At 41.4% G+C, this 27,162-nt stretch overlaps 1 protein-coding gene across 1 annotated transcript in view; it reads right to left on the bottom strand.

Moving 5' to 3' along the window:
- MAP3K21 (mitogen-activated protein kinase kinase kinase 21) overlaps nucleotides 1-27,162 on the bottom strand; it is a 58,849-nt gene that overhangs the window by 12,576 nt on the left and 19,111 nt on the right. Inside the window, exons 3-5 of the mRNA XM_061404844.1 lie at nucleotides 19,794-19,942; nucleotides 18,600-18,775; nucleotides 6,571-6,811 (exon numbers count right to left, since the gene is read on the bottom strand). Coding sequence (XP_061260828.1) covers nucleotides 6,571-6,811; nucleotides 18,600-18,775; nucleotides 19,794-19,942 — 566 coding nt within the window. The remainder of the gene's footprint in view (nucleotides 1-6,570; nucleotides 6,812-18,599; nucleotides 18,776-19,793; nucleotides 19,943-27,162) is intronic.

The following is a 27,162-nucleotide window of genomic DNA, read 5'->3' as shown; positions in this document are numbered from 1 at the left end:
AGGCGTGTGTTCCAGTGCAACGCTGCTATGGACGTTGCAGTTTACCTTTCCTGCAAGATTTATGGGTCAGAAAGTCTGCTTTTCTAGTATTTAAAGTGTATAAATCGTTCTTAGTTTGTGGGCTACAGGAAAGAGGTGCAAGGCTGAATTTGGAGGTAGAGTCAAGTCATAATGTCTTTTTTCAATTCCTGAAAGAAACCAAACTTCTTCTCATGTGCTTCCTGCCTGTTCTTTGGCTTCCCTTCATTGGTGGGGCTTCCGAGGTGGCTCAGTGGTAAAGAATTTGCCTACCAATGCAGGGGATGTAGGTTTAATCCCTGGTTGGGTTAGGAAGATTCCCTGGAGTAGAAAATGGCAACCCACTCCAGTATTCTTGCCTGGGAAATCCCACAGAGAGAGGAGTCGGATGTGCTATAGTCCATGGGGTTGCAAAAAGTCCGACATGACTGAGCATGCATGCCAGACCACATATTTGGCAAATTCCTACTTTGAGTCTCAATTTAACTTTTTTATCTTGGGGAAGCTATTTGTGAGTGCCTTAGACCAGGAGACATCACTCTACTAATCACTGTCACGTGACTTTTCCTTCACAGTAGTTAATAATTACAGCCAAAACAAAAGAACATTTGTTTAATTATTAGCTTAAGACTCACCCCCTCCAATACAGTGTCAGTTCTCTACTGGGAGGGTTGTCAGTTGCCATCACTGCAACATCTCCCCCAAATGGGCACAGGGCCACGCATAGGAAGGATGCTGAGCGAATCTTTGCTGAATGAATGTTTTCTCTGTTTGAGATTACAGTATTCATGAGGGCAGAGATCATGTTTTGAAGACAACGCAGATGGAAGTGAAGTGCCAGATGGGAGCTCTGTCCCCCTACCATCTAAGAAAGAATGATCTGACCAGGCAAAGCAGCTTAAGAAAGGGAAAGAATTGATGCAAGAAAACAGTTCATCAGAACAGATGTCTAACTGAACTACAGGGAAGGGAAATAAGTAGGAAAAGAAAGAAATATTCTCACCCAAAGAGATAAAACAATTTAGACCGAAGAGCTTTATAAAGGTTCAGCTAGCCTGGTGGCTCAGTGGTAAAGAATCCAGCTGCAATGCAGGAGCTGCAGTAAATGTGGGTTTGACCCCTGGGTCAGGAAGATCCCCTGGAGTAGGAAATGGCAACCACTCCAGTATTCTTGCCTGGAAAATCCCATGGACAGAGGAGCCTGGTGGGCTACAGTTCATGGGGTCACAAAGAGTCAGACACAGCTGAGCACAAACAAGCACATGGAAGTTTTTACAGCGAGAGGAGCCTGCAGCCCAGAGTAGAAGGCATGCATGCTCTCGCAGGCCTCAGAACTAGAGTAACAGAACCAGGCCACAGCATCTGAATGGCAAACCATGAAGAACGGCTGATGGGCGAAGAGCCGACAGGCACAGGTCAGGCAGCCACCACAGAAGGCTTTAAGGCCAAGGGTAGTTGCAAAGGCACAAGACTGGATCTTAATAATACCTAAGATTCAGAGTGCTTCTGGTCTTCTGAAAAAAACCAAACACTTGTACTCGGGGGGGAAAAAAGGGCACTCTGTGCTTTAAACATAAACAAAACATTCTTTACGATAAACATCCTGTTCCTATGAAACCGAGAAAGGTTGATTCTGTCCCAGTTACAGATTGAGGAGCACTCAGGCTGAACTGTGAAGGGGTCCTGGCTGATGTCCAGTGTTTTTCTGGACTGCTTGCTAGACCTGTTCTCAAGGCATCTGCTCATGGCAGATTATCATGCGGTCCACAGGCTTTTGATTAAACCTGTATATTTTCACTGGCAATATTTATGTTTCATGAAGGACACTGACACGGCTCAGTGGGAATCCTCATTTTACACTAAAAGTTGCAGTATTCGTTGAAAAGTCCTTTTGGGGCTTCTGCCTTCTCTCCCTAGGCACGTACACATGCTTGCTCACATTCACGCACGCCAGGCAGGTGAGTGTGGCAGGCCTCTGGCTCTTGAGAAGTGGTTGAAGTTAGAATACCATGGCTTTAGAGACATATCAACTCCCGAAAGTTTCAAAACCTCTCTGATCTATTTTATATGTTCTAAAAACACAACTTGGGTTCAAAACAAACATAATACAGCAGTGATATAAAGTGGTCAGAGTATAAATGTATCTGCCACAACCATTCTTTATCTCTATATAAGTTCCAAGACTGCACACAATTTAGTTTACCAACTCTTAGATTATACCACCTCATTGTATAAGCACTCATTTTCCTTACTAGGTAGCTATGCAGGATTGTCAACAGGAATAATTACATTTGAGTTTTCCTGCAATAAATCATCCTAGCTATAAATAGCCATAAAATGAAAAGCTGCCATTAGTGATTATGAAGGAAAAAATTACAATGATTAGATAATTATTCAAATTTAATAACAATATTTTGAAAGAACTTTTAAGCAATATTCTGGCTCATCATCTGAATAGTTCCCTAACCACCAAAATGATTCTTTGCTTAACTCCACTTTTTTAGAAGGCTTAGGTGAGGATTTGGCTACTCTAGTCAAAAAGACAATCTAGGTTGATCTGTGTGTGTGTGTATGTGTGTGAAAGTTGCTCACACACAATGCCCTTGTTACAATGGCTGACCAATTTTTCAAAACAATTGAAAAGAAAAGAAAAGGGGGTATCTATGAATATTATGAACCTTCAACTGCACCAGTTGAGTACACAATGCTAGTTGAAGGTTAACTGACCCCCAACCAGTTTAATTCCCAAACGGTACAGAAAGCTTGAAGGAAAAAATATCTTTTAGAATTCTTACCCTAAGGGAATAACTCCTACTAGGAGAACCTGATTTTTGCTCCCCATGCCTTGAGACCAGAGCTCTCTGGATCACTTATCTTATCTAGACCATCTCTTTAAAAAAAAAAAAGAAAGAAATGAAGTCTTTTAAAATTTTCTTATTTTCAACTGTTATTTACTATTAGTGAGTTTTACTGGAACAAAACCAGAAATATAGACCAATGGAACAAGACAGAAAGCCCAGAGATAAACCCACGCACCTGTGGGTACCTTATCTTTGACAAAAGAGGCAAGAATATACACTGGAGAAAAGACAGTCTCTTCAATAAATGCTGCTGGGAAAAACAGACATAGCTGTCCAGTTTTTACATATAGCTGTCGTAAAAGAATGAGGTTAGAACTCTTCCTAACACCGTACACAAAAATAAACTCAAAATGGATTAAAGATCTAAATGCCAGCATACATATTAAGAACCAGTTTGTAGGAGTCTCAGATACATTTCTAAGAAATTCTTTAAGCTAGATAGACATGGAAAAATTCCTGCAAAAGGGATTTAAGTAGTTTGTAGCTGGAAAAATAAGTAACACCACCTTCCAATCTGTCATCTACCAGCTGTTTCTTCCTTAATAATGTACCATGAAATAGTACTAAAATCTGGTAACTCGAAGAATTTTCTAACAGATCACAATATTGGAATCCACTAACTCTCTTGAATGTAAGGTACAAATAATTGCTTTCTCCACTGAGCGAAACTACTGAAGGAGAAAAATAATTGTTTTTATAGTTCTAATTCTTTTCTGTGGATCTTTGGACGTGTGTCCTACTTTGGGATGTTGTGTAAGTAAACTGTGTGTGTGTGTGTGTGTGTGTTGGTGAGGTGGCCTGTAGAGTCTGGGGATTCTGAGTTTCCATAGAGGTACCAGTGTCACAGCGATGTAGCACCATCTTGTGGGCAGAGGAGGTAACTACCACCCTAAATTACAGACACTGCATTTCATGCCTTTAAAATGGATTAGGATTATAGCAATAGATTTTGACGTTATGTTTTAACTAGAATTTTTTATTAAGTGGCACAAGGTAAAAAAAAATATGTGGCTAAAATGACCCCTCTATTCTCAGAAGCAGAAAAGGGAACTAGTACTATCCAGGAATAATACAAATCCAGCAAAAATATTCAAATATATTCACTTTGTGCTGAATAAATGCAAGGTACCAGCCAGGTAAAATTTGAGAAGAGCCCCAGGAATCCTGTGATACTTTGTTTAATCACTCTCTCATGCAGATTAAAGAATCACTGGAATGATTTCATTGTTTCTCCCAAACTTCTTTTCCATCAGTTTCTAATTAGCTCCCCTCTCCAAAGTTTCCCCAGGGAATCGACGAATATTAATTATGGTAATATGGTCACAACACAGATAGAAGAACACTGATATAGCTCAGGACTAGAGAAGAAAACTCACACTGAATGCCTCTCTGAATTTGTCTATTGTCTATATCAAAAGCAGAAAGAAGCCTTACCTTAAAGAAAACAGACTATTTTAAAGTATGTCTGACATATCAGAAAGTCCAGTGAGTTGTCTTTCAAGTTACACTTTGGCTAAAAGCAAACATTAGAAGAGAACCTGGAAAAGCACCTTTTTTTTGTTCCCAGAGAGGTCAAAGGTAAAATGAATGAGGACCACATAGCCAGTTCTCCCCTCATCAAATCACTTAATCAATGATGTATATACTGTGTACTTCTGACTACCCCACAGCAGCAATTTTCTGATCAATTAAGGACTTCTTCTGTAACCAAAGAAGTCACAGTACTTGGCAAGCTGCAAGGATTTTGTAGTAAGTATCTTTACAAGACAATATATACATATTTTATATAAAACAAACTTCCTGTTACTGTTATTTAAATCAAATTTCCACACTATTACCAAACATCTCAGGAAAACACTGGAATCTGTAAAGAGCACTCTAAGATGTAACACACATAGAGAGACAGATACATACAGATATATACACATTGACTGCGTGTTCTCTATAGGCTGGGCTGCCTAGGTGGCTCGATAGTAAAGAATCCACCTGTCAAGCAGAAGACATATGAGACTCAGGTTCGACCTCTGGGTCAGGAAGATCCCTTGACCAGGAGAAGGAAATGGCAGCTCACTCCAGTATCCTTGCCTGGGAAATCCCACGGACAGAGGAGCCTGGAGGGCTACAGTCCACAGGGTGGCTAAAGAGTTGGACTTGATGAAGCAACAAAAAATAACCCTCCAGGTGCAGCCAGCTCTTGCTCTGTCATCATCCTTCCCGCTGAGAAAACTGCTGCAAAATGCGGAAGGACAATTGATATTACCTTAAACAGAGTACAACACATAACACCAAAGAACTTAACTTTATGAACTGACATATGTTTGCTGTTTTTTACTGTGTTTAGTTTCTCCCAACATGTAGTAATCCATCTCAGTTCGGACACTCAGTCGTGTCCGACTCTGTGACCCCATGAACTGCAGCACACCAGGCTCGCCTGTCCATCACCAACTCCCGGAGCTTTCTCAAACTCATGTCCATCGAGTCGGTGATGCCATCCAACCATCTCATCCTCTGTTGTCCCCTTTGCCTCCCACCTTCAATCTTTCCCAGCATCAGGGTCTTTTCCAATGAGTCAGTTCTTAGTAATCCATTTATATCACAATGATTTAAAATATTTTTTAAAAGGTTGCCTAGAATTACTGGTTTACTTCCCTCATGGCTCAGCTGGTAAAGAATCTGCCTACAGTGTGGGAGACTTGGGTTTGATCCCTGAGTTGGGAAGATCCCCTGGAGAAGGGAATGGCTACCCACTCCAGTATTCTGGCCTGGAGAATTCCATGGCATACAGTCCATGGGGTTGCAAAGAGTTGGACACGACTGACCAACTTTAATTTTCACTTTTATACCTCAACGATTTTGAACCCTTAGATGAAGGTGGGCGGTCATCGAGGCACTGAATATACTTTGCTAAGGGTGCGAACAGCAGCCTCAGTGCCCCAGATAACAGCCAGCTCCTTGTGGAACCAAGAAATTGATGTTCAGATTTTAAAAGGTAACTGTAGCCTAACAATTGTGATGACTAATGAAAAGTTCACTTAAATTACAATCTTAAAATATACCTCTGTTTCTTAGTTTCAAACTTTGATTTAGTTAAAAAATTAAGTATGAAGTTTAAGTTAAATGTTCCATTTGACTTATCCCCCCCCCAAAAAACCCCCAAAATCCTAAACTGTTGTATCATGCTAAATACATAGATAAATAATCAGCTCTTTGCTGCTAATTTACTTTGAGTTTATATCTTTCAGTGTACTCCACTTTTCTTGCTATTAGGATTACAGACAGAAATTTGCCACCAGTGGGGGTCAAAGAAATCATTTCATTGCTTTTGTTTTCTTGATTAAGTATTTTGAGTAAGATGTGTTTGTTCTGGATTTTCACCATGTTGTGTAGTGCTGGTTCAATGCAATCAGCTAAAGAGAAATTCCACTTTCATTTCCAAAGGAGTAAACAAAAACGTCATTAACAGGAGAGGATGCCCGCAGTCAGATACACTGCTTCTGGTCTCCTGCAATATGCTCCCTTCCAGGCTGCTCCACACGTGAAAGCTCACTAGGTCGTTACGTTCTGACCACGAACTGAAGCAAGAGGTGAAGATGCTCAGTCATAAAATCTCACTCCCTCAACTGATGAAACAAAGAAGCAGACAGGAGGGACGACCACTCAAGTCTGAGGGGACATCGGGGAGGGACCGTACCTGAAGGTAAACTGATGCGATGGCCGTCTCTGAGCTTCAGGCGGCTCCTCTTAAACTTGCCCTTCCTCTTCTTGACGTTGGGCTTCTCCTGATTCAGCTGGAAGATGAGGATGTTGAGCTCTCGCTCCAGCACGTCGATCTCCCGCGCGGCCAGCTGCTGCTCCCGCCTCCGGAGCAGCTCCTCCTGCGACTTTTGCTGCAGGGCGGCCCGCGTCAGCTCCTCCTCCCGGGAGCGCAGCTCCTGCCGCCGGGACAGGGGACAGGACCAAGGTCACTGCAGGCCTCCCGGAGCCTCCCCACGGCCAAGACAGGCCAGGCTGGACCTCAGCTCACCAGGGGCTCACACAGGCTCCATCTGGCAATTCTGGGGTGTTTCTGCTTTGTTCTGGGGGTGGGGGTAGGGGGGCAGGATGGCTTAATCCATGGCTCTTATTTGTATGGAGAAGGCAATGGCATTACACTCCTGTACTCTTGCCTGGAAAATCCCATGGATGGAGGAGCCTGGTGGACTGCGGACCATGGGGTCACTAAGAGTCCGGAACGTCTGAGCGACTTCACTTTCACTTTTCACTTTCATGCATTGGAGAAGGAAACAGCAACCCACTCCAGTGTTTTTGCCTGGGGAAGAATCCCAGGGACGGGGGAGGCTGGTGGGCTGCCATCTATGGGTTTGCACAGTCGGACACAACTGAAGCGACTTAGCAGCAGCAGCAGCAGCAGCTTATTTGTATTAGGGGCTATTAGCATGATTAAGTATTGGGTTTTGAGTCTCAACAGGTACACTAGATGGTAAAGAACCCAACCGCCATTGCGGGAGATTTAAGAGATGCAGGGTCAATCCCTGGGTGGGGACCCACTCCAGGATTCTTGCCTGGAGAATCCCATGGACAGAGGAGCCTGGAGGGCTACACTAACAGTTGCAAAAAGTTGGACATGACTGAAGTGGCAGCACAGCACCATTAGGTGTCGAGTTCTGTACGTCACCAGGTGGTTTCTCAGATTTGCCCTTCTTCCTGGAAGGTTCTTTCTGAAAATTTTATCCACCTTTTTCAAAGCCCAACTCAGAAGAAGGCAGGGAAGCATCCCCCTGGGCTGAGGCACTATGGGCTGGTCCTCTGGCACAGGCAGGCTGCACCCCGTCCATGGGATGCATGCAGGGCACCTGGCCACAAGCTCAGGTGTGAAGGGTGTCAAGCTGGGGGCCACCAATCCCATCTGTCCATGGCCCTTCTAGTTTTATGACCCAAGAAGAGGCATCACACTTCTTTATACCCGAGTGAAAAGACTCTCTCTCTTTGTCTCTGGCCTTTACAATCACCTGACACCCAAAATGTACATCAACACACAGCAACCAGGTACTGATGTGAAGGGCCCATTTGAAAAAGACCCAGAACTCTACTCAGTGACCTTAATGGGAAGGAAATCTAAAAAAGAGGGGATATAAGCATACGTATAGCTGATCACTTTACTGTACAGGAGAAACTAACACAACATTACTTCAATAAAAATTAGGGGAAAAAAAGAAGGCCCATTAAAGCCAAAAGGGAAAGCTTGATTAATTAAAGGAAAATTCTTCTAGTTACCGAAGACTGCAGCAGGTCAGATTTCTTTCCTTAGGGACTTCCTTAGGGTATTTAAGAATTTGCTTAGGGAATTAACACATTGTGGTGGAGAGACTAAGGGGAAAAACAAAGCTAATATGGCAGGAGTCAGGTGAAGGCCTGAAATGAAAACGCAACAGCTCTGAAAGGATAAGCCACTGGAAAATACAGTCAGTCCACAGAGAGGTTTTTAGGATCCCATGGATGGATGGAAACTGTCGCTTCACACACAGATGTCATGAATGAGCTAACAAAAGTCCCTCTGTCATGACACTTACTGATTAAAATACAACTTCCTCTCAGTTTTGGTTTTAGAATTATTGAACTGATAAGAAATAGAAAATCTATGAAGAATACCTTTATTCCTATTATAGAAAAATTACTCAATAGTAAAACTGAGAACTCTACAGTTTTTAATCCACATCCTCATTCCATTTCTGTAAAGTGTTCCATTCTTTATCAGAGACATAAATACCTCTTTTGGTGATGAATTGCTTTCTCTTGTAGACTACCCTGCCATAATCAAGCAGTCATGTAGAAAGCCAGGCATTTGCAAACTTTTATTTACACTGCACCAGACAAGTTTAATCTTGGAATGTGCGTGTTAGTCGGTTGTGTCTGACTCTTTGAGATCCCATGTACTGTAGCCCACCAGGCTCCTCTGCCCATGGAATTCTCCTCCAGGCAAGAATACTGGAGTTGGTAGCCATTCCCTTCTCCAGGGGATCTACCTGACCCAAGGATCGAACCTGAGTCTCCTGCACTGCAGATGGATTCTTTACCATCTGAGCCACCAGGGAAGCCCAGATTCTAATGCCAAAAACTCCACCCTTCAGGCGGAGCCTTGGGCTGTGAACTTAGAGAGCTACAAGCTTGGTGTGAACATGTCACACTTCATATGAGCAGGCCGTACTTTCCAGAGGCCACCTCAAAAGTACTGATGTGAAGAAACACTGCAAGACAGGCTCATGGAAAGAAGGAGAGTTGAGCCATGTGACTGGAGTCATAAGGGAAAATAAATATGGAGGAGCATCTTCCCACAAACGAATAAGGTAATATCAAGAAAAAAAGGAGAGTCCTAAAAATAAAGGTTCTTTATGTGGATCAATTCTGACCTTACGGTAATTCTACCAAAGTAGACCAAAATTCACCTTTGAAACATTCCTTCGATTTGTTTTTTTCTAAACAAATTTCATAAACAAAATGATGAGAGAAATGATTTCCTTAAGACCAATCACTATTCAAATCAGTTCTGCTAATATGTATCAGCTGATTTATGAGGAGAGACCAGTATTTCTTCATTATATTGTGCCAAATATAAATAACTATTTATTACTTGAAAAGAAAAAACAAAAGAAGAAAAAAACACTAGCTGTTTAAAACAATTCTGGAATCCATTATTTAACTAGTGGCTTTACAGTTTGTTCAAACTGGAGGTTTTATTGTAGTGTATTTGGGGACAGAGGATCATTCCAGTCAACTTCTAACTCATTACTGTCTGCCCTTCTGTTAAGATATTACTTTTCAGGGGTGTAGATAACAACCCAGTTAGCTATTGTGGAAATTAGCTATTGTGGAAATGATATGTGAAATGGCATATGGAAGAGATAAAGGCTGTAAATTCACTCAGGCTTTTTGTGTTAATGCTACAGTAATTGAATAAGAAACATTTTTAATTCCAGGTCTCAAACTAAAGTGTAAACCCCCGTGCAGTGACTTTATAAATTAAAAAAAAAGTCACTTGGTTCGTAAGACTTCGTAAAAGAAAAAAATAAGATCAAAGAGAAAGTAGCCAAGTACTCTTCCTTCTGAATGAGTTTTAAAGCATTCAAAAGTATAAGAAAAAAACATAGTCTGGGGTATTAGAAGCCCTTTGGATTCTTTGAAATTATGAAGCACACAAAAACATTCTTTTGGTCACTGAGATTACTAGGCAGTGCTGTGTGTTTAATAGCTTGGCACAGGCCATTCTAGTAATGGAAAACCCAGATTCCTGGCACTGGGTGCTAATCATTAACAGTGACAAGCCTTCGTATAGTGGTTCAAAGACAGGTGCACACACCCAGTGTACAGAGACGGACATGCAGAGATAAGAGGCCAGGAATTTGGGGAGGAACTCGTATCTACGGAGGCCACAGTTTACTGAATAACACAGAGCACGGCCAAGTCACTGACCATTAATTCCAAGTCTGACACCTCCTACCTCAAGCAGTCAGTGAACAGGAAAGGGAGATAGAGCACATCTACTGTGCTTTTGACTCCATCAAAAAAGATGCAACTTGAAACCTTCCAGCAAAAAAAAAAAAAAAAAGACTATATATTCTTTAATTGTAAATCAAAGACCCACAACATACTGTAAATGCTGTATTTCAAAAAGCACTGGATGGAAATCTCATATATATATATATATATATATATATATATATATATATATATCATAAATATATCAGAAATCATACATATGTATATATAAAGGTAAAGATACCACTGTAGGACATTGCAAAAATGAACCCAAAGAATAGCAAAGAAACTACTTCTAAGACCTCAACATAGAGAAAGCAGACATCCAGCCTTAAAGCATTCTTTTTTGATTTTCTCACCACATATGATAAGAACTGAGCTTCCCTTGTGGCTCAGCTGGTAAAGAATCCGCCTGTAATGCAGGAGACCTGGGTTCAATCCCTGGGTTGGGAAGATCCCATGGAGAAGGGAAGGGCTACCCACTCCAGTATTCTGGCCTGGAGAATTCCATGGACTGTATAGTCCATAGGGTCACAAAGAGTCAGACACGACTGAGTGACTTTAACTTACGATAAGAATTAACTCACTGGTTATGCCTCTCTCGTACAGTTTCATATATAATTACCAAGTTTAAAATAATAATAGTTAGTTATTAATGACATTGCTTCCAAATTTTAAATTCTGTGATGCCAAGTTTTATTTTTCCTCCAAGTCTTCTTCCATTCCCCAAATGTTTTTTACTTTTGCTATTAAGCATCTCATTTTAGGATAGTAATCCTTCAAAGATTTCAGAAAGGCTGAAAAAGTAATGCACTCAGTCATTTTCCAGCTCGGAGCCCCATTTCCCAAACACCTGGGCTGGGCTGGGGGTGGGGGTGCTGGCAGGAACCTGCCCCGGCTTCAGTCAAAGCCACTGCTTTCTTTGTTGCAAGGTGAACATGCACACTTGTCAGCACTTGGGAAGCAGCACGCAGGCCTGAGCCGTCTGGACACCTCGCTCGTGGAAGCCCACACCACCCTGAGTAGGGAGACAGCATGGCTGTGACACTTTGTGGGGGTGTGGGAGGATGGCAGGACAGTCTCCATCAGCCAGTGGCAGCGCGCCAACCCCAACCAGACAGTCTGGCTCAAGTCCTCGGTCTGTACCACTTTGCTCGGCTGCTAGAGATTCTGGCATTCTGCTAAAAACTTAATACAGCACGGGGGCAGGGCCGGTCATGGTTTGGTAGACTTTCGTGTGCACACCCCTGCAGCCTGCCTGAATTCCTCGGGGGCAGGGCCAGAACAGCTGGAACGGGCTCAACTGCCCTCCTGCTTGGCTCCAAGCGCTGGGAAGTTGTTGAGACGTGATCTTCATGCCTGGAGCACTCACCTGAGAGTCCTCCTACTTCTGAACCCTGAACAACTGGAATATATCTCCTCCCTCACTTACTAGAAAGTCCCTCCAGCACCGAGGACAGCCCCGTACTGCCCAGCCCCCCTTCTGCATCCACTTGTCTTCTCCCCATGCTCAGGTGTGCAGGCCCCTCCCGTGTCTCTGGCCGTCCACCTCGGGGAGCTCTTTAAGACGTGGTGCTGCTGTGCTGTGCTCAGTCGCTTCAGTCGTGTCTGACTCTTTGTGACCCCAAGGACTGTCATCCACCAGGCTCCTCTGTCCATGGGATTCTCCAGGCAAGAATACTGGAGTGGGTTGCCATGCCCTCCTCCAGGGGATCGTCCCAACCCAGGGATCAAACCCACATCTCCTGCGTCTCCTGCATTGCAGACAGATTCTTTACTGCTGAGCTACTGGGAAAGTCCCTTTAAGACATGGTGCCCTTGGTTGAACGTGACACTGATGATATGATCTGAACAGACTCAAACAGGATGACTGTTTCTTATTAAATGAGCTCTAGGTACTTATTAAGGGGGTCAGGGTCTAAGGTTGCATTATCAGTTTTGAATTTTTAAACACAAAACACTGAAAAATCTAAGGAAGTCAGTAAATCACCTAGAAGTCTACTATTTGAAAAAATGGCTTACAAAAAAGAAAAAAAAAAGGATTTTAGCAGCTCAAAGATTTCCCTCTAACCTTTATTTTTAATTAGTTAAAACTATGAAATAGTTTAAATATACTACAACTAGAGAGAACAGCAAATACTCATGCACTTACTATCAATATTTAACAGATGCTAAATGTTGACCGTGTCTGTTTCAGATCTGTTAAAGTCCTCCCTGTGTCACAGTGAATCCTATCCCCTCACCTTCAGACCTGCTGTACTTAAGCTGTATCCTTTGTATCCTTCCTCTGTCTATACTTTGCCTTTCTGTACATTTGAATAATACTGTTTTATGTGGTCTTATAAATTTATACACTGTGATTATCCTTCTGCAACTGCTTTCTCTGCCCAATGTTATATTGTCTGAAATTTAGATGGCACTAGGATCCACTTGCCAAAGGAGACACAAGAGACCCAAGTTCAATCCCTGGGTCAGAAAGATCCCCTGGAGAAGAGAATGGCAACCCACTCCAGTATTTTTGCCTGGAAAACCTATGGATAGAGGAGCCTGGTGGGCTACAGTCCATGGAATCACAGCCCAAACATGACTGAGCACTCACTCACTACTATCCATGTTGAAACATACAGCTGGAGTTCATTCATCTAAGTACTGTACAGATTTCTACTGTAAGAATATACAGTAGTTTAGGCACTTATTTCCCTATTAATGGATATTGGGGTTGTTTCCAGTTTTTCATTATTACAGACAATACTTAGAAGTGAATAACCTTAATTTCCTTGCACATACGTTTGGAAGTTTCTTATATATAACCAGAAGCTAAACAGCTGAGGTGTCCGCTGCATAAGATTCAAAATAGAATTCATGGCATTTACACACTTCTAAATTATCTTTTCACTGAAAAAACATGACAACTGGAACTTCCCTGGTGGTTCAGTGGTTAAGGATTTGCCTGTCAATGCAGGGGACACAGGGTGGATCCCTGGTCCAGGAAGATGCCACATGCCTCAGGTCAACTAAGCCCCGTGCACTGCAACTCCGAAGCCTGTGCGTCCTAGAGCCCACCTCCACAACAGGAAAAGCCACCGCAGTGAGACGCCCACGCCGCAACTAGGGAAAGCCCGCACACAGCGACGAAGGTTCAGCACCGATATTTTTTTTAAATGACAATAATAATAAGTACTAATATCTCTCACCTATTAAGGTATATATTAGGAACCTGTAAAGAAATTTTACTTGGGTATTTAATATGTCTATTGAATGTCTACCACGTGCCAAGCTCTTTGCTCAGTGTTACAGATGAGCGTGACCAAGGATAAAACAGAACAGCTCATGAACTTAACGAGTAGGAAAGGCAGACCAAGGACGACACAAAGAAGCAGATAATAATAAAGTATGACCCAGTGTGGCTGTGATAAAGAAAGTGCCGGACGCTGTGACGCTCTGTGTGGTGCAAAAGATGAAGGGAAGGGGGCTCTGGGGACCTGAGGATGAAGCAGCAGCAACTCTGAGGAGAGGGTAAGCCAGGCCAGGGACAGACAAAGAATATACACAAAGGCCAAAAGGCAGGAGAGCGGCCCTAGAGGAAATGGAAGAGTTCAGGCTGGCTGGGGACAGAGGAGGCTGAATGTGGAACAGAGGACGCTATAAGGAAAAGGAGTTGGCCACTGAGGCGAGGGGCTTCTGATTTGCGTTTTCGAGTGTCACTGGTATGCTGAGGGGCTCAGTTAGGGGAGCAAGGCTGGATGCAGGGCACCCAGACAGGATGCTGTTGCAGGGATGCAGGTGAGGACCACAGGGGTCAGGGGACTGAATTACCACCGATGGTCTTTGTCACAGGGGAGGCTGCATCTTCAAGACCTTTGAGACTGGGTACCTATGGGAACAATATCTCATTACCACACAAAGGAAGCAGGAGGAGGGATGGCAGACGGGGAGTGAGAAGGAGGTTCTGACTTCAGTGGCTGACTGGCAAGGGTTACCGGGATAGCACATCAAGCCCCTTTTGAAAACTTGTCAGTGGGATCCAAACCCTTGGCCTGGCGGTCCAGGACCGCTGAAGGATATAGGATGCCACATCACAGGGCTCTCACACTTGTCCCAGCACACAGCAGACATTCAACACATTTGCTGGAGGAAATTGTAACATGGAAACTGACAACAATTTCCCCAAAGATATGCTTTTAAATTGTATTTTTTTAAAGAGAAAATTTCACTGTTGGGGGAATACCCATGACATACCTTGTATTAATTCACAATTCAGCCTGGTAATAGCAGAAGTAAGCTACTCACAAACTGGATTTAGGTATAAGGTATCTTGGTCCCATGCACAGTATTTTTATACACTAACTCAAGAACTGTTATGCGTGTATATATATATATATATAAAATACATATATATACAAAATACACACATATATACATATATATATATTCAAACTACAAACACCATTTTTTTTGCTCTTTCCTCTGCAATTAGGCTGGCTATGTGCCTTCAGTATTATGGTCAATGTGAAAGTCTAGTGATGTAATGCTGAGTCATACTACATAAGTCAAGGTAATTTAACGTGGGAGAATGACCCACTTACACTATAATCCCATATTTTTATGTCAAGCACTGGAACATGTAAATGGACTCTTTATTTAGCAGAGCATTATGGTCTATTTAAAAAGAATTCTACTATTTTAGATAGCTAATTGGAAGTTGAGGTAGTGTAGGGAGCTCAGCCTGGTGCTCTGGGACAACCTAGAGGGTGGGATGGGGTGGGAGGTGGCAGGGAGGTTCAGGAGAGAGGGGATATGTGAATGCCCATTGCTGATTCATGCTGATGTATGGCAGAAACCAACACAGCTTTGAACAGCAATTATCCTCCAATTCAAAATAAATAAAGAAAAAAGGAAAGAATTCTACAATTTTAGAATCACAAATATATGGCATATAAAAATGCCTTCCTGGACAATTACATCACTTTATGAAGTCTATCAATAACTTGCAATGTGGTATTGCCCGGACATTTATTGCACATTGCTGCTGTTGTTGAGTTGCTTAGTCGTGTCCCACTCTTGGTGACACCATGGACTGCAGCATGCCAGGCTTCCCTATCCTTCATTATCTCCTGGAGTTTGCTTAAACTCATATCCATTGAGTCGATAATGCCATCCAACCATCTCATCTTGTTACCCTCTTTTCCTCCTGCCCTCAATCTTTCCCAGCTTCAGGGTCTTTTCCAATGAGTCATTGGAAAAGAATAACTGGGTCATTCTTCACATCAGGTGGCCAAAGCATTGGAGCTTCAGCTTCAGCATTAGTCCTTCCAGTGAATACTCAGGATTGATTTCCTTTAGGATGGACTGGTTTAATCTCCTTGCTATCCAAGGGACTCTGAAGAGTCTTCTCCAGCACCACAATTTGAAAGCATCAGTTCCTCAGCACTCAGCCTTCTTTGTGGTTCAATTCTCACATCCGTACACGACTACCGGAAAAACCATAGCTTTGACTATGGTTTGGACCTTTGTGAGCAAAGTGATATCTCTGCTTTTTAATATGCTGTCTAGGTTTGTCATAGCTTTTCTTCCAAGGAACAAGCGACTTTTAATTTCATGCCTGCAGTCACTGTCCATAGGCCTTTTTTGTACAGTCCTTCTGTGTATTCTTGCCATCTCTTCTTAATATCTTCTGCTTCTGTTAGGTCCCTGCCATTTCTGTCCTTTACTGTCCCCATCTTTGCATGAAATGTTCCCTTGGTATCTCCAGTTTTCTTGAAGAGATCTCTAGTCTTTCCCATTCTACTGTTTTCCTCTATTTCTTTGCATTGTTCACTTCAGAAGGCTTTCTTATCTCTCCTTGCTATTGTCTGGAACTCTGCATTCAGTTGGGCATATCTTTCTGTTTCTCCTTTGCTTTCACTTCTCTTTTTCTCTCAGCTATTGTAAGGCCTCCTCAGACAACAACTATTGTCTTCTTGGATTTCTTTTTATTGGGGATGGTTTTGGTCACTGTCTCTATAATGTTATGAACCTCCGTCTACAGTTCTTCAGGCCCTCTGTTTACCAGATCTATTCCCTTGAATCTATTCATCACCTCCACTGTATAATCATAAGGGTTTTGATTTAGGTCATAATTGAATGGTCTAGAGGTTTTCCCTATTTTTTTCAATTGAAGTCTGAATTTTGCAATAATGAGCTCATGATCTGAGCCACAGTCAGCTCCATGTCTTGTTTTTGCTGACTGTATAGAGCTTCTCCATTTCTGGCTGCAAAGAATATAATCAATCTGATCTTGGTATTGACCATCTGGTGATGTCCATGTGTAGAGTCATCTCTTGTATTGTTGGAAGCAGATATTTACTATGACCAGTGTGTTCTCTTGGCAAAACTGTTAGTCTCTGCCCTGCTTCACTCTGCACTCCAAGGCAAACTTGCCTGTTACTCAGGCATCTCTTTGTTTCCTACTTTTGCATTACAGACCCTGTAATGAAAAGGACATCTTTTTTTGATGTTAGCTCTAAAAGGTCTTGTAGGTCTTCATAGAACTGTTCAACTTCAGCTTCTTCAGCATTAGAGGTTGGGGCGTAGACTTGGATTACTGTAATATTGAATGGTTTGCCTTGGAAATGAACCAAGATCATTCTGTCATTTTTGAGATCGCACCCAAGTACTGCATTTTGGACTCTTCTGTTGACTACGAGGGCTACTCCATTTCTTTTAAAGGCAGCTTCCTTGGTGGCTCAGACAGTAAAGAATCCACCTGCCATGTGGGAGACCTGGGTTCTATCCCTGGGTTGCAAAGATCCCTTGGAGAAGGAAATGGCAACCCACTCCAATATTCTTGCCTGGAGAATTCCATGGACAGAGGAGCTTGGTGGGCTATATAGTCCATGGGGTCACAAAGAGTTAGACATGACTGAGTGACTAACACACACATATATATATATGCCCACAGTAGTAGAGATAATGGTTATGTGAATCAAATTCACCCTGTCCTGTGCATTTTAGCTCACTGATTCCTAAAATGTCAATGGCCACTCTTGCCATCTCCTGCTTGACCATGTCCAATTTACCTTGATTCATGGACCTCACATTCAGGTTCCTATGCACAAGAGAAGAATGTAATCTGTTGAACAATTAGACGCCTCAGACAACCAAGATAAACTGAGTCATCCAAATGCTAAAGTGTTACAAAAATAGCCTTTAAAAAGTAAGTACTGCCACTGAAACACAGCAACACGCCCCAAACTTGGGGGTTTGGGGGGACTGCTGACAGTCAGTCATCACTAGGAACTCACTTCCCAACTTGTCTGCCTTCCTATTAGGTGTGTTTCTGCTTCACCTGCTTTACACTCTGTATGTAGTTAATACATGCACAGCTTCAGCATGCTTAACACTCAGGTTTACTACTTTTCTTTTCTTAAAAATGCACACACCTAGAGCTTCACTCATCATATTAAAAAGTTCAAAAGTTTTTATGCAATTTTCCAGTTTCTTCAACAAAGTAATGCTTTAAAGACAAAAGGAGGGGAAAGATGGGGGAACTAGCATAAAAGAAGTTTTAAAGAATCTAACGGAAAACATGCAGCCCAAGTTGAAATTCTGATTTGCACCAATCAACTGTAAGGAGACATCTTTCAGATAAACTCTCTGACATCTTGAGTGACATCTCAATATGGAATCTTACATGGTATCAAGGAACTACTGTTATTTTTAAAGATAATAATGGCAAGAAAAATACTTTTTAAATTCCTACCCTTCAGAGATGCATTCTGAAATATTTAAAGCTAAAATGACAAGAGTTTAAGTTTTAACTTAAAATATTGCAGTTTAAAAAAAAAAAAAAGATGATAAGAAAAAGAAATGAACAAAGTGACTATCTATTGACAATTATTGAAGCTGGTTAATGCACACAAAGGGTTTAGTATGTCATTCTTTCTCCTCTTTCAAGTTTTTTTTTTAATATTTGAAAATTCCTTTAATAAAATTCCTTTAATAACCTTTAGTAAAAGGTTATTTCTTTTCCAGTTATACATTTTGAGTACAGTTCTGTTTTAACTAGAAGGAAAGTATCAACAAATATTGATGTGTGAAAATATTTTTAAATAATGGTTTAGTGGTTTAGTCTAGTGGTTCTTGACTCGTGTTCTCCATAATCTTCATGAGTGTGAACACATTATGCAGTTAATATTTACCACTGACCTTTTCCTTTGTTCTCAACTCATCAAACATTTGCTGAATTTCCAGTTTCCAGTCATCTTGCATGGAATGAAAGGACTCTTGAGGCATTTCAGTCATAACTGCCTTTTCAATTTCAGTCAGTTGTTCAAGAATTGAAGCAAAAGATGGTCGAATGTGAGGGTCTTGTTGCCAGCATTCTAAAATAAATAAGAATCATGGTAAGTCCATTTCTCTACATAGTTCAGATTGTCAGCCTGTGTTGACAGGGTCTGTTCAAGATTTTAAACATCAGTCGATAATGATTTTGAAAATTTTATTTTACACCATGCCTGTGTCAGTAGCCTGTGAAATAATTATTATTAGGTAAGGCTCTTGTTGTCTGTATGACTTGACATTAGTATGTGTGCTTCCTCTGCCTTACCATAAACTCCATCTCGCCTAAGCTGCCCTCATCACGTGACTTACAGTTTCAGAGTTCTTAAAGTCAATCCAAGAAAACCTAGGTTTCTAAAATGTTATAGTCACAAGTGAGGTTCTAAGCAAGGTAACTTAATGCCCACAAAAAGAGTTACTTAACAGTTTTTAAAAAGATAAGACCAAAATAGATAAGGTCATGGCAAAACCATGCCAGTTGAGACTATAAAAGATTATTGATCATTAGGTAGAATTAAAAGCAGCACATATGAAGCCAAACCAATATTGCCTTTGAACTCCACTAGTGTATTTGATGAAAAATTTACTACCATTCAACTGAATTTTGTATAAATGAGTTATTATTAAACTGGAATGTTTTTAAGTTACTTAGTTCGTCAAAACTTAATCTGACATCTTAGATCAAAGACATGATTTCTTTTTCTTAAAACAGCATAATTATTTAAAATTGTTTGAAAATTAGAATTACAGAAATTACCCTTTTGGTTAAAAAAAATACGGATGTTCTCTTTTTTAGAATATTTATTGGAGTATAGCTGTTTCACAATTGTGTTAGTTTCTGCTGTACAGCAAAGTGAATCAGCTATGTGTGTGCTCGGTTGCTGTATGTACACACATATCCCCTCATTTTTGGATTTCCTTCCCATTTAGGTTGCCACAGAGCACTGAGAAGAGATCCCTCTGCTATGTACAGAATGTTCTCATTAGTTATCTATTTCATATACAGATGTTCTAATGAGTGATTCCTGTTGATCCCACAGACACACAGAGACACCCAAATACCTTTCATGAGCTTGGCAAATGGCTCAGGGCAGGTGGAGGGGATGGGCAGAGTGAGCTTGTTGACCGCCACCCCGTAGGCCACAGCCAAGCCATCAATGCCACGGTAGGGCACTTCTCCCGTGAGCAGCTCCCACAGCACCACTCCGTAGCTGGAAAGTAGAGTTTTCATAAAGTTAAGTGGGGTTTTTTCCTCATGACACAATCAATGGGAGAAACACATCAGTGCCTTCATCCAGCTCCTAATAATCAATCTTCTCTTCCAACAAAGCCCATAGGGGCCCTTATCCCAGTGTGAGAGGTGGGTTCTTCCACTTAACATTCCAAACATATACAATTACTCTCCTTCCAGAAATCAGTTATGCCTTCTTCTGAGGAAGTGAAACTACTTAGTGAATAGGAAAGCTTAAAAGCAGTACATGACTGAATTAAACAGGGTCCAGAACCAGGCCTTTTCATACCGTTGAGCTGACTCATTGGAAAAGACCCTGATGCTGGGAAAGATTGAGGGCAGGAGGAGAAGGGGGCAACAGAGGATGAGATGGTTGGATGGCATCACCGACTCAATGGACATGGGTTTGAGTAAACTCTGGGAGATAGTGAGGACAGGAAGGCCTGGTGTGTTGCAGTTCTTGGGATCACAAAGAGTCGAACACGAATGAGCGACTGAACAACAAGAACCAGGCCACACATAAAGAGCAATGTGGTTGTTCTGATGTTTGTCCTTCTGTCTCATTTTTTCCACACCTCCTGAAGATATTCAGGACACTGAAGATTCCAGCCCTACAGAATCTCATGCTATATAGCACAGGACTGAAGTCCAATCATGCTGTTTTTTTTTTTTTTTTCTAATTTTATTTTATTTTTAAACTTTACATAATTGCAATCATGCTGTTTTAAAACAGATTTTAGAAACTGCTTCTCTCTGCCTCTCCCTTTATATTTAGGAGATGTGTTACTCATGTTTCCACCTAATGCCTACTAGTAATGAACAAAGAAATCCTGTGGGCCTCCCTGAGCCTGCTGGGAGAATATGACACATCTTTTTTTTTTTTATAACTGAGGGAGGTAAAGTGAAAGGAGAATAAAAAACAAGGAACAACTGCAGCAGCCAAGCTCTTCAAAGCATCAGCAGATGTGATGTAGGTGTGTGCTGTGCTGTGCTTAGTCACTCAGTCGTGTCCAACTCTTTGCGACCCCATGGACTGCAGCCTGCCAGGCTCCTCTGTCCATGGGTATTCTCCAAGCAAGAATACTGGAATGGGTAGCATATCCCTCCTCCAGGGGATCTCCTCAATCCAGGGATCGTCTCTTGCATTGCAGGTGGATTCTTTACCAGCTGAGTCACTGCTGTTTCAGTTAAAGGGCAAATGAAATTACATACAAGAACCAGCAAACTCACAGTAGAAGGATCTCGAAATGAATTTGTAAATGAAGCTGAAGGACCAAATTTCAGTTCACATCCATACTAGACACTCTGAGTTGGTCCAGTTCAAGGCAGTACAGAGCATAGAAATAAGCCTTGAACATTATACAGATTTATTTTCTTCTACAAAACCAATCAGAACCTTAGTTTCTCTCTGTTGTTGTTGCTTAGTTGCTAGGTCATGTCCTACTTTCTGTGACTTCATGGACTGTAGCCCACCAGGTTCCTCTATCCATGGGATTTCCCAGGCAAGAATACTGGAGTCCTGTTTTCTTCTCCAGGGGATCTTCCTGTCCCAGGGCTCAAACCTGCATTTCTTGCATTGGCAGGCAGATTCTTTACCACTGAGTCACCAGGAAAGTCATCTTCAAAACATAAAGTGCATTTGGATTATCTTTTGTTTTGTTACATAAAACATCAGTCACTCTTGACACTCACCTGACTTTAAAACACATAACCATGGGGATGGGACACGGGTTTGTACCTATGGCTGATTCTTGTTGATGTATGACAGGAAACCACAAAATTCTGTACAGCAATTATCCGTCAATTAAAAAATTCAAAAAAATATTGACATGCAAAAAAAATTAGCATATAAGAAAGGACCGTATTTGCTTTAAGCTCTATTAACATAAGGGGCTTCCCTTGTAGCTCAGTACTTTCCTTCCCTCGGTAAGGAATCTGCCTGCAGTGCAGGAGATCTGGGTTCGATTCCTGGGTTGGAAAGATCCCCTGGAAAAAGAAATGGCAACTCACTCCAGTATCTTTGCCTGGAGAATCCCATGGACAGAGGAACCTGGCAGGCTACAGTCCATGGGGTTGCAAGAGTTGGACATGACTTAACAACTAAACCCCCACTATTAAAATAAGAAGTACAGTGCTATTCACTTTTCTAATCTTTTCAAACTTCATTAACTAAGTTAAAAAAAGTTTGAATGTTTTTGTGTTTGTGTGAGTTAAGTTTTATTTGAGGGCATAATGAGGACTATAGCCCAGGAGATAGCATTTCAGATAGCTCTGAAAAGCTGCTCCAAAGAGGTAGGGGGAAGGTCAGTGTTATATATGACTCTAGTGAAATGGGATACTTGCAGGCAAGCATAACTTTTTGGCAGAGGCTTGCCAGTCACCAGGAACAGATAACAGTTTGAAATTTAAAGAAGTAACTTCTCATTTCTTCTGTTTGCTGCTTATATATGGTATTTGAACATAGTTTTAAAGACAGCAGACAGAAGGCAGTAAAATATGCCTGCTACTGCTAAGTCACTTCAGTCGTGTCCGACTCTGTGCGACCCCATAGACGGCAGCCCACCAGGCTCCCCCATCCCTGGGATTCTCCAGGCAAGAACAGTGGAGTGGGTTGCCATTTCCTTCTCCAGTGCATAAAAGTGAAAAGTGAAAGTGAAGTTGCTCAGTCGTGTCCGATTCCTCTCGACCCCATGGACTGTGGCCTACCAGGCTCCTCCGTCCATGGGATTTTCCAGGCAAGAGTACTGGAGTGGGGTGCCATTGCCTTCTCCAAGGCAAAACAGCTCAGAAGCAATAAAAGTCATTTAACTGTGCATTGGAACTGATTTCCGAGTCTCATTTGATTATCTCCTGATCTTAAGAGATACAGTGATTCACAGTATCACAAATACAAAAAGGCGTCTATGAAGAAGACCTGGTCTGCACAGAGACTCTGGAGCCCTGGTGCAGGTCATCCTGGCCATGACCACTGCCTGTATAGATCTCTCCAGTAGTGCCCACTGGACTCTAGACTACATTGGAAACATTCAGAAAGGGATGTAGAAACAACAGAATGTGCCCATTCAAATGGGGCTCACAGATCCTCCAGCTGATGTTCTGCTGGCCCAGAAGCAGAGGTGCTTCCGTCCTGAGGCCCCTGAGTCCAGGGCTCCTTCTCCACCAGGAGGAGTAAGAGGGCAGCACCGACAGGCACCTGGACCTGGAGGCGGCAGACCTGGGGCTGAGCTGCGGGACTGTTACTCTCTGCTGACTGTGTCTGCACTCACATGGCCTTGAAGCTGATCTTGAATCACTGGTGAAGTATTAGGGATATCTGCCCTACCCTCTCAAAGCACTGCTTTACATTTTTTTATAAAAGGAATATATAATGCAGTACTTCTAAGTTATATAATGCTATAAGTATTAGTAATTACGTTGTAAACAGGATTTTTCAAAAGCTATCTGCTTAGTTTCTTAAAAATTATCTGTATTATGATGCATTAGCAGAGACACATACTTACTTTCAAGAGTAAGTAAACTTAATTTACAGTTCAATCAACAAAAATCATTTCAGAGCAAGAGACCAAAAAATTCTTAGGATAACCGAAAACTGCCTAAATTCAAAGAAGCTTCCTTGCTATTCTAAATAGAAAATAACAAAATTAAAACAGTAACAGCCCAACTTTGCCTCTTGGAAATTTCAGAGAATGAATACTTTAGGATAGGTCATTTTTCCAGAGTGAAGTAGTCTGGTAAGAACCAATCTGGAAAAGAAAAGGTGGGGGGAACTATTTCTATGGGACAATTTCTAAAGCATAATGCATATTTTTCTGCTCTCTGAAACTCAGTGGGATATAGTATAAAAAGCCCTCTGCTAAGAACACAAGTGATCTAATAATTAAGGGCTGTGGTGGCAGGAACATGGCTCTTAAGCCAGGGATCAGAGCATGCTATTCATTAGTTTTACAATTCTGAGGAAATGTCTAATTCTGTCAGTGTGAAACGGGGGTAGTCACAGGAGTCACAATAAAAGTTCAGTGATAGTATCTGTCAAAGTTCTCTTGTAGGGTAGTAACTGGTAAGGAGGGAAGATGCAGAAGGAGGGCGATCGCTAAATACACCAGTGTATATATATATATATAATACCAGCCCCACAGACCAGGGCGATGCTTCTTGAATGCAATTATTTTTATGGGAATATTACAAAGGAGGTTCTAAGGCAAAGGTCTGTGTAGTTCAGAGGGACAGCCTTCCCTGCCTTCCACATTCTGATGCCTAGGACTCTGCTTTAACATACTGATGCATTCTGGAGATGCGTGTGGACGTCTGGCTCCACACCAGGTGGCTACGGAGGTCGGTAGTCTCTGGTCTTTTTCATAATTTCATGCTGTCTTTTGCTCCTGTCGCCTACTCTGTTCTCAACTGCCTCTTTTTTTTTTTTTTAATTTTTTTTCTTTTTTACCAGCTTAGCATCCTTCTCCCCTCTTCTGATTAGATGCTTCTACTGAAAATCAGACAACCAAGCTTATATTATACAACTGAGAAAAGAACAGATTTGGGGGGAATTCCTCTCCATGAGTGTTTGGACTTCAAGGCCCAGACTGTGACTGCTTTTAGACATTCTTTTTTTCTTACTTCTTGATTCTGTGCTTATAGTCCATGAGGTTGCTATAAAGCACTTATGTAGATTGCACAGCATTTGTATAGCTTATAATTACATAGTTTATTTTAAAAGGCACACAACTAGTAAAATGGTTATAGTGTTAAGTAATTATACAGAATGTAAAATTGATTTATGGTACCTTTTATGAGTTTTCAGAGTCTTGAAGTATAATTTTTTAAAACAATCACCTACTTCACTTAAGTATTTTGGCATTATATGTTCAGAAAATTATTGTGATTAAGTCAAGAACAACACATCTAATATTTTATGAAGACACATGTCCTCAGTCTCTATCAGCAGAGTACAAGTCATCAAGTAAGGGGTGAGGCCCAAGCATTTGTATTTCTCAAAATGGCCCAAAGACGCTATAGAACCCCTGGCACAGGTGATAAATTTCTTAAAAGTCATAAGTAGAACAATTAAATTAGAAGGCCTTATTTATACACTGCTGTATATGGGAATGAGGACTGGTAGAAAACAGTCTGGCAGTTCCTCAAATGATTAACTATGTAATTACCCTGTGACCCAGCAATTTCACGCCTATCCAAGAGAAGGAAAACTCATATCCTCACAACAACTTTTTCATAGATGTGCATAGCAACATTATTCAGAATTAGTCAATAAGTGGAAACAGCCCCAATGCCATCAACTGATAAATGGACAAGAAAATGTGGTATTATCCATCCAATGGAATATTATTCAACAATAAATAAGAATGAAATTCTGACACATTCTATGACATGAACCTTGAAAATATGCTAACTGAAAAGCCACTAAGAGAACCGCATATTACATAATTCCATGTATACAAAATGTCCAGAATAAGCAAATCTAAAGATACAAAACATAGATTCATGATTGCCTTGGGCTGGGAGGGATGAAGTTTTGAGGGAGATGGCTACCTTTAATAGGATTTCTTTTATGGATTATGAAAATGTTCTCAATTGTGGTGATGAAGGTATACAACTCTATTAATATACTGCTAAGTCACTTCAGTCGTGTCCAACTCTGTGCAACCCTGCAGACGGCAGCCCACCAGGCTCCCCTGTCCCTGGCATTCTCCAGGCAAGAACACTGGAGTGGGTTGCCATTTCCTTCTCCAATGCATGAAAGTGAAAAGTGAAAGTGAAGTTGCTCAGTCGTGTCCGACCCTTAGCATGCACTGCAGCCTACTAGGCTCCTCCGTCCATGGGATTTTCCAGGCAAGAGTACTGGAGTGGGGTGCCATTGCCTTCTCCGATTAATATACTAAAAGCCATGAAATTGCACAGTTTAAACTGGCGAATTCAATAGTTTATATGATGTATGAATTATATTTCAATAAAGCTGTTAAAACACAACAAGAAAAAAAAACCCTGGAGTTTTAATACTAGTCACACAGCATTTTATGAGCCTTAAATGAAGGCCAGTAAGCTCCTGGTTCATTGTAAGAATAAACAGAGTTGTTCTGTCGTCCTCTGTGTTGTTCTGGTATGGATGGTGTCTTCACTCCCTAATGAGACAAAGCTGGATGGAAAATTCAGATAACCTGGATAACCTGGGATCCCATTTTGGTCCAGCTCTCCATTCCCAAACCAGAAGCTTCAATCTTTAGATGATTCGATCTATAAAATGAAGGAGCTGATCTAAATTTTGTCTTCAAACTCCTTCCATGCTAACATTCTGTGTGTGAGTCATGAGGAATCAAAATTTTCCTTAAAGTGAGATTTATGTTTATTTACCAACAGGTCTTACAAAATGCTATTCCTGTTAACTCAAACTATAACTAGTTTTAATCAAACCTCTGATTTAATAAAATTCTCCTATCATATACACAATGGAGTATTACTCAGCCATTAAAAAGAATACATTTGAATCAGTTCTAATGAGGTGGATGAAACTGGAGCCTATTATACAGAGTGAAGTAAGCCAGAAAGAAAAACACCAATACAGTATACTAATGCATATATATGGAATTTGGAAAGTTGGTAACAATAACCCTGTATATGAGACAGCAAAAGAGACACTGATGTATAGAACAGTCTTTTGGACTCTGTGGGAGAGGGAAAGGGTGGGATGATTTGGGAGAATGGCATTGAAACATGTATAGTATCATATATGAAACGAGTCGCCAGTCCAGATTCAATGCACGATACTAGATGCTTGGGGCTGGTGCACTGGGACGACCCAGAGGGATGGTATGGGGAGGGAGGAGGGTTCAGGATGGGGAACACGTGTATACCTGTGGCGGATTCATGTTGATATATGGCAAAACCAATACAACATTGTAAAGTTAAAAATAAAATAAAATAAATTATTAAAAAAAAAAAAGATTCTCCTATCAAATGGAAGTCCTAGGACAATCAAAATCTCAAGTTACCCATTCTGTCATGATTATAACTATCTTGATCAAAACCACAAAACCTTCAAAAAGGCTCATACAGATCTTCCTCAACTTACAATGGGGTCACATCTTGATAACTCCATAGTAAGCTGAAAATATCATAAGCTGAAAATGCATTTAATACACCTAACGTTATAGAGTGGAGAAGGCAATGGCACCCCACTCCAGTACTCTT

Source organism: Bos javanicus, chromosome 28 (genome assembly GCF_032452875.1).
Source record: "Bos javanicus breed banteng chromosome 28, ARS-OSU_banteng_1.0, whole genome shotgun sequence".
NCBI lineage: Eukaryota > Metazoa > Chordata > Mammalia > Artiodactyla > Bovidae > Bos > Bos javanicus.
This window is presented reverse-complemented; position numbering and strand designations above follow the sequence as displayed.